Consider the following 8,617-nt stretch of genomic DNA (forward strand, 5'->3'; position numbering starts at 1 on the left):
GGAATTTATTTGACCAACATTTTAAAAACAGAAGAAGGCAATCCTGACTTTCTGAAGAGGCATGGGAAAGAACTGGTGAACTTCAGCAAACGGAGGAAAGTGGCTGAGATCACAGGGGAAATCCAACAGTACCAAAATCAGCCATACTGTTTACAAGTGGAGGCTGACATCCGGGTAATTGGCAATGGGTATCATGACGACCGCAAAAATCATATTAATTGGATGTGAAATAGATCTAGTTCTCACTCACATCTGTCATGTAGATAATGGCCCACATCTACCACAATTTGTAAACTAATGCAAATAATAATGTAAAGCATCAAAATGTGATTGATTTCAGAGATTTTTTGAAAATTTGAATCCTATGGGCAACACCGCGGAGAAGGAGTTTGAGGATTATCTCTTTAAGAAGTCATTGGAAATTGAACCAAGAAATGCAAAGACTTTGCCACGATTTGTAAGTTGAATGTTTTTCTAGCAGATTTCACCACTTTTGGGGTCTGTTCGCAGGGAGTATCTCCAGAAGTATTTTCCTGCCTAATAAATCTGGCTCGGAACCCTGAAGTGGTGTTCAGTAGTGATGAGCGAATATACTCGTTACTCGAGATTTCTCGAGCACGCTCGGGTGTCCTCCGAGTATTTTTTTAGTGCTCGGAGATTGTTTTCTTTGCCGCAGCTGAATGATTTACATCTGTTAGCCAGCATAAGTACATGTGGGGATTCCCTAGCAACCAGACAACCCCCACATGTACTTATGCTGGCTAACAGATGTAAATCATTCAGCTTCGGCAAGAAAAACAAAATCTCCGAGCACTAAAAAATACTCGGAGGACCCCCGAGCGTGCTCGAGAAACGAGTATATTCGCTCATCACTAGTGTTCAGCGCTTTTTTTTTATGCTGTTTGTATATTGGGGTTCAGAGGATTTTTCCAACAAAAACTCCTCAAGAATTTACTTATAGCTTTTTTTTACCATGTGTTTTTTTTTATATTTCAACATAAAAAATAAAACCATAATTGTGGTCTCCTATTGAAATCATTGCAAAACTTATTTAAAGAACATTGGAAGTGTTGTGGATTTTTGGAGGGGGACCTGCTGCAAAATTCTAGTCAAAATATGGTCAACAAACTTTTGGGGTACGTTTCCATGGGGAGCAAACATAAAGAAATTCTTACACATGTGGACTTGATATCCTAGCCTTAATATATGCTGTGGTAATTGGATTGTGAGTGTTTGATTGACAGATCTGGCTTCATTGAGTGAGAGAAGGGTGGAGGTAAATGGAGAATAAGAGCACCTGTACCTGGTTTGAACACTCATTCTGTGCTGACGGCGTCCTTTTAAACAACCGCTGATTGACCAAGAACACAACGATCGGAAGCCTAACCGCACTTTCATGCACAAAGGATGATTGTTGTGTGCGCAGAGAATATCATTGTTCTCGGCAGCACGTGTCCTATTTATACAGGATGATCTGCTGATGGAAACAATGATTATAAGCAATCTTACATATCTTTTCACTGAGCATTTTGGCAGCTTGTTGCCGATAATCACCAGTGTAGATACAATCTTTATCTGTTCCATCGATTACCAGGTTACAAGGCGAAGCGCTGCACTTTTAACAGTGGCTTTGTCTAGTATTTCGGCTTTGTACTGTCTGGAACGTTGGATCCCCATTGATCTATAATTGATGGGATATTGGTACAGAAATTGGAAGCCCCTTTAAGCGGTTTGTTCTTCAGTCTTCAAATATTATATTTTTTTTTTTCAGCATAAAAAGTACACCTATCCCCTCAAGTCACCTGGTGTGCGACCATCAAACCCAAGACCAGGCACCATGAGGCACCCTACTCCATTACAGCAGGAGCCCAGGAAAATCAGCTACAGTCGCATCCCTGAGAGCGAAACGGAGAGTACAGCATCTGCCCCGAATTCTCCCAGGACGCCATTGACTCCCCCGCCGCCTTCTGCTGCCTCCAGTACGACTGATGTCTGCAGTGTCTTCGATTCGGACCCTTCAAGCCCATTTCATTCACGTAGGTTCTATTTTTTTTTTCCAACATTCGTCTGCATGTTCATTAGTTACTTATCAACGAACAGTATTTATTTTATGATTTTTCTAAATAAAATTTAAGTACGAGATTAGTTTTTTTACTCAAATGTTTTTTATTAAATATGAGTCCAATAAAACATTTCACATTAAGACATAAATTTCCATTTTTCCCACTCTTAACCCTCCCTTACCCATCCCGCCCCCCTCCTTCCCTTTTAGACAGCTCACACTTTCCTCTTAACATATCCTGTGGAATTATATACGTTATCCATATACAATAACTTTTATTTGTAAACTAATACACAGTAAATATATAGGCGAACCCTCCTCAGGCCTAACTTCTCTTGGCCTCCCCTAGCCTAGTTCCAACCAAGGCGTCCACAATTTTTTCGAACAGGCCCATCTTCCCTCTTTTCGGATACACCCTTTTCCAGGGTAATGACCTGCTTCACATATTTAAGATATTCTCCCCTCGAGGGAGGCTCCTCTTTGATCCAGTTCCTGGCTATGACCTTCCGAGCCATGTATAGTAGTCTAGCGATTGCTATTTTCAGCTTGTTATCCACAGCTATCTCTTCCACGTACCCCAGCACACACACAAAAGGTTCTCTTGGAATTACACATCTGTATACCCCTTCTATCCGGCTTACAACCACCAACCAAAAAGCAGTAAATCTCGGACACGACCATAACATATGAAACATTCCAGCACTATCACTCCTACATCTAGGGCATTCCAAGTCAGATCTCAGCCCAGCTCTATACTGGACATGCGGGGATCTATACACTCTGTGTACAATATAAAGCTGGGAGAGCCTATACGGCTCATTCAGTGATAGTTTCGGTATCCATTCTAATACAGACTCCCACGTTTCATCCTCTAAACGACTCAGCTCTTTCCCATTTAGCCCTCGCGCCAATCAGATATCCCAATATGTGAGTGTGAAGCAGATCCTTATATAAAGATGAGCTCTCCCATCCGAGCTCTCCCATGCGCCCAAACAGTGGTTTACTGCCACATATGGGGTATCAGCGTACTCGGGACAAATTGGACAACAACTTTTGAGGTCCAATTTCTTCTCTTACCCTTGGAAAAATAAAAAATTGGGGGCAAAAATATAATTTTTGTGAAAAAATGATTTTTTATTTTTACGGTTCTGCATTATAAACTTCTGTGAAGCACTTGGTGGGTCAAAGTGCTCACCACACCTCTAGATAAGTTCCTTAGGGGGTCTACTTTCCAAAATGGTGTCACTTGTGGGGGGTTTCAATGTTTAGGCACATCAGTGGCTCTCCAAACGCAACATGGCGTCCCATCTCAATTTCTGTCAATTTTGCATTGAAAAGTCAAACTGCGCTCCTTCCCTTCCGAGCTCTCCCATGCGCCCAAACAGTGGTTTACTGCCACATATGGGGTATCAGCGTACTCAGGACAAATTGGACAACAACTTTTGAGGTCCAATTTCTTCTCTTACCCTTGGAAAAATAAAAAATTGGGGGCAAAAATATAATTTTTGTGAAAAAATATGATTTTTTATTTTTACGGTTCTGCATTATAAACTTCTGTGAAGCACTTGGTGGGTCAAAGTGCTCACCACACATCCAGATAAGTTCCTTAGGGGGTCTACTTTCCAAAATGGTGTCACTTGTGGGGGGTTTCAATGTTTAGGCACATCAGTGGCTCTCCAAACGCAACATGGCGTCCCATCTCAATTCCTGTCAATTTTGCATTGAAAAGTCAAATAGCGCTCCTTCCCTTCCGAGCTCTCCCATGCGCCCAAACAGTGGTTTACTGCCACATATGGGGTATCGGCGTACTCAGGACAAATTGGACAACAACTTTTTGGGTCCAATTTCTCCTGTTACCCTTGGTAAAATAAAACAAATTGGAGCTGAAGTAAATTTTTTGTGTAAAAAAGTTAAATGTTCATTTTTATTTAAACATTCCAAAAATTCCTAATAAACACCTGAAGGGTTAATAAACTTCTTGAATGTGGTTTTGAGCACCTTGAGGGGTGCAGTTTTTAGAATGGTGTCACACTTGGGCATTTTCTATCATATAGACCCCTCAAAATGACTTCAAATGAGACGTGGTCCCTAAAAAAAAATGGTGTTGTAAAAATGAGAAATTGCTGGTCAACTTTTAACCCTTATAACTCCCTAACAAAAAAAAAAAATTGGTTCCAAAATTATGCTGATGTAAAGGAGACATGTGGGAAATGTTACTTATTAAGTATTTTGTGTGACATATCTCTGTGATTTAATTGCATAAAAATTCAAAGTTTGAAAATTGCGAAATTTTCAAAATTTTCGCCAAATTTCCGTTTTTTTCACAAATAAACGCAGGTACTATCAAAGAAATTTTACCACTATCATGAAGTACAATATGTCACGAGAAAACAATGTCAGAATCACCAGGATCCGTTGAAGCGTTTCGGAGTTATAACCTCATAAAGGGACAGTGGTCAGAATTGTAAAAATTGGCCTGGTCATTAACGTGCAAACCACCCTTGGGGGTAAAGGGGTTAAACTCCCACCTCCCCCCAAGATAAAGAATTTTCCTTTCATCGAGAATGGGGCTCCTTGGCCTGTTTGAAGCACTCTCATCTAGGTAACCTCCTCTAACTGGCTCCCGCAACCCTCAGAACCACATCTCTTTACATTAATTATTAACAGTACAGAACAAACAGTGAAGTAAAGAGAGTAAAAAAATAAAAAAAAACACAGTTTGCAGTGCACCCTATTAACAATCCCCACCCCACCCCTCATTTTCCAGCACAACTCTAACTGGCGTAATAGGTAAACCCAGCCATATTCCACTCTTCCAAAAGTGAAAGAGACACAAGTATTAAATGGGTACAAGTAGCAACCCAGTTCTCTTATCCCAAACATCTTGGCAACAACAACAGCTCACGCCTCCACTGAAAGTCAGTCTCCCGCCGCTTGTAGTTTCTTGGCATTGATGTCGATCCATTGGGTAGCGTCCTCTGGTGTCGTGAAGAAATGAGCTTTATTAAAGGCAACCACTCTCAACCTCGCAGGAAAAAACATGGAGTACTGCACCCCCAGTTCTCTGTCACCTCTTGATGCCAGTAAATTGCATTCTCTCTTTCTGGACCGCAGCAGAGTAATCCGGGTAGATGGCAATCCTCTGTCCGTCAAGAGTGAGATCCTCCATTTCTGTGGCCTTCTTAAGAAAAATGTCTGTCTCTGTAGTTTAATATCTTAGCCAGTTTGGTACGAGGATTGGCTCCAGGGGGAGGGGGCTGCGGCGGAACTCTGTGCGCTCTTTCCACAGCAAAGACCCTTGTCAGCCGCCAATTCCGATATCTGTTGGGCAAACGTTCTCTCTGCCTTTTGTAGTTGAACCACATGATCCTCCACAGTACTCATCCTCTCCTCCACCTCCCCCATGCGTTTATCCATTTTCTGTATGGCAGCCTTTATTTGTATAATCTCCCCTTTCACCTCCTTCATCTGAAGGGTTAAATCATTCAGGGACTGGTTACAAGACGATAGGAAGATGATGTCTTTTAGGGTTGGCTCCCCTTTCAATTCCACTTCCTTCTCAGCCTCTCCTGCTGCAGCCTTGCTACTTTCTTCCTCCCCCTTCTGTGCCCCCCTCGCTCCTTCATCAGCTTTCTCCTCCTCTTCCTATCCTTCAGCTCTCTCCTTCATAGTCTCTTGTGCCTCTTCCCCACCGACCACCCAGGCAAACCTTTGACGTTTTGCTGCAGCTTCCATGCACTTCTGACAGGCAGCGTTCTCCTTCTCAGTGTCCGCTCTGGCCTCAGCGCCATCTTGGGTCCCTCCAGCCTTTCCTGCCCCTGCATCTCTCTGCCTCCTCCGCGTCATTGCGAGCCTCTCCGGGTGTCCCCACAGCTCTCCTTCACGCTCGGGTGACTCAGTTTCCAGGTACGGCTAGATTTATGGCAGCCAGTGATGTCTGCTTGTGGCCGTGGGAGCGTCCGCTCCCATGGCCGTCTAGGACATGCCCTTAAGTACAAGATTTTTTTTTTTTATCCTCAAAACTAAATTTGACCACACCTGGATGTAGTCCTGTCTCATTGGGGCTTGCAATCCACTGAGACATCGGCTATCCAAAAAAATGAATTGTAAAGGCCACTCCATGTAATTCCTTGTAGCCGCAATCTTGTTGCTGGGAAAATTAGCCACACGGGTTTCTAGTTGTGATGGTCAGTGAGGGTCTCCATGGTTGGACCACAGTGGTGTAACAATTATCACCTCTCAAGTGGATAATTAAGTTTTTACTAGAATACTCCTTTAGGACCGACACTGTCTGGGTGCTGTATAATGGCACTATCCATTTATAGGTCAATTCCTAAAGTGATGAGTGTACTGCCACCTGGTGGTCAGAAAGCATCGCTGGTTTATCACTGTATGTTTCACGTGTTCTGAGCAATACATTAACCCTTCTGTGTACATGAACTCCTCCTCAGGTTCTGCATCAGTATCTTCAATTAATTTCCCTAAGACCTGTGATGAAATGCAAGTTCCTCCACCTGTTCCTCCTCGCAGAAGGCCGGAATCTGCCCCAACAGAGTCGTCCCCTTCAAAGGTAAAAGAATACCCTGCCACGATGTATCTTTATTTTTCTTACAAATTCTTTATTTTTAAGACATCAAGTGTTGACCAAGTCTCAATATCCAACAAGCTTCTAGTTGCTTTGCTTACCTGCACTTGTAGTGTGTTTTTTTTCTTTCTTTAGGCCTCACCCTGTGGGTCTGAACTAGAAGTCTACAGATAGGTGACATTATATATTTTTATTTTCAGATCATGTCTAAACATACGGACAGCCCTCCAGCAATCCCGCCTCGGCAACCTACAACAAAAGTGTACTCTCCGCGGTATCCACTGTCTGAACGCTCTTCAGTTTCTGAAGGACCCGAGAGCCCCCCACTTTTACCACCGCGAGAACCAGTGCGCACCCCTGATGTCTTCACAAGCTCACCTCTCCATCTTCAGCCTCCTCCGTTAGGACGGAAAAGTGAACACGCTACCACGTTCTTCCCTTACAGTCCATCACCGTTCACCCCACCTCCACCACAGACTCCATCCCCCCTTGGACCAAGAAGACATCTGCCTTCTCCCTCCTTAATAGTGCAAGATCTTGAATTGCCCCCAATGACTGGGCCTCCTGTGCCACCCAGACAAAGCACTTCTCAGCCTATCCCAAAGCTCCCCCCAAAAACTTATAAGAGGGAGCCTCCACACCCATCCATTCACAGGGATGGCCCCCCGTTGTTGGAAAACGCCAATTCTTTGTAATACCGATAGTGTATTCTAAACACTAAAAACTCGTCTCTTCACATGAATGATCGCTAAAAAGGACTAAACTGTAACGGCGGCGAACGCCATGACTGTCGCATTAAACGACAAAAGGGACATCCCGTGTCACTGCTATTCCTCCCGGATGCATATTGCACCATTATAAAGAGAAGACTGTTGGTCAGGCAGGAGCAAATCTTGTGAGAACCATTAAAGTTTGACAAACACATAGAAAAGGTGGGAACCGTGCGCTTTGTGGCCACATAATGTCAGCGAGATACAAACCCGAATATTATGCACTTTTTTTTTACACACATAAATATATATATATATATATATATATATATATAAATATATGTGTATATACATATATATATGTATATGTATGGATATATCTGAACAGGGATGTTTATATCCTACATAAATTCTCTTTTGCTTCGTGCCTCTGCTTTAACCTTCTTTTTAGAAGTCACAATGAAGCTTTGTGATGACTATCTGTGGTACCCGACTTTATAAAAGTAAAGTATAGCGCTGTATTGCCCCATTCAGTTTACAGAATGTTCTGTGTGTTCTTCTGGTACCTGCCTCCCCAAAGAGGTACTTTTTTTTTTTTTTTTTTTTTTTATTGCTTTTTAAAAAAATTTTTAGCTGGAAGAATGTGTAATTATTGCCTTCAAACACGAGAAGCAGTCTTATCATTAAAGCAGTAGCAAAGCTATGTGTGACAGCTGCTTATGGTGTATGTGCTCCTGCTGCGATGGGTTACTTTCAGCCTTCATTTTTGTGTTTTTTTCCCCTTGCACTGTTGCTGTTGCTGCCCTTCTGGAGCGGTTCACCTGCTTGAATGGTTGCAGGCCCATGGACATTAGTTATTCTCCATTGGATGAGTTTATTAGATACATCTACAAAAAAGTGTAGCAGAGGGGTACATGCTTAAGCAACATCAAGTTAATTAAAAAACAAACTGTCAACGGCGCTCAACACCTGAACCCACTACAAACAGTGGGGATAACCTCTATAACAACCCAGCTGCTGGTAGCCAAACAGAACCTGTGCCGCTTTCTGTAAAGGTCAAAACTATATATATACAAAACGGTACCGCGCTTGGGTTGCTACAATACCTCCCCTGATAACAGGGGCGTAATAGCCTCCTATAAGACTGGTGGACACGTGTGTCGTGCTGCAACCGCAGCCCCGGGAATCGCGCTGTGGATAGGGCGCTGCACTAATATGCGCCAGACATGCTTGATCCCAAACAAAACAATACTATGAGCC

At 42.9% G+C, this 8,617-nt stretch overlaps 1 protein-coding gene across 1 annotated transcript in view; it reads left to right on the forward strand.

The window, feature by feature from the left end:
- SOS1 (SOS Ras/Rac guanine nucleotide exchange factor 1) overlaps positions 1-7,574 on the forward strand; it is a 155,031-nt gene extending 147,457 nt beyond the window's left edge. Inside the window, exons 18-22 of the mRNA XM_069769052.1 lie at positions 2-174; positions 341-457; positions 1,772-2,036; positions 6,514-6,632; positions 6,848-7,574. Coding sequence (XP_069625153.1) covers positions 2-174; positions 341-457; positions 1,772-2,036; positions 6,514-6,632; positions 6,848-7,342 — 1,169 coding nt within the window. The 3' untranslated portion in view covers positions 7,343-7,574. The remainder of the gene's footprint in view (position 1; positions 175-340; positions 458-1,771; positions 2,037-6,513; positions 6,633-6,847) is intronic.
- Positions 7,575-8,617: the final 1,043 nt, after the last annotated feature.

Source organism: Ranitomeya imitator, chromosome 5 (genome assembly GCF_032444005.1).
Source record: "Ranitomeya imitator isolate aRanImi1 chromosome 5, aRanImi1.pri, whole genome shotgun sequence".
Classification (NCBI taxonomy): Eukaryota; Metazoa; Chordata; class Amphibia; order Anura; family Dendrobatidae; genus Ranitomeya; species Ranitomeya imitator.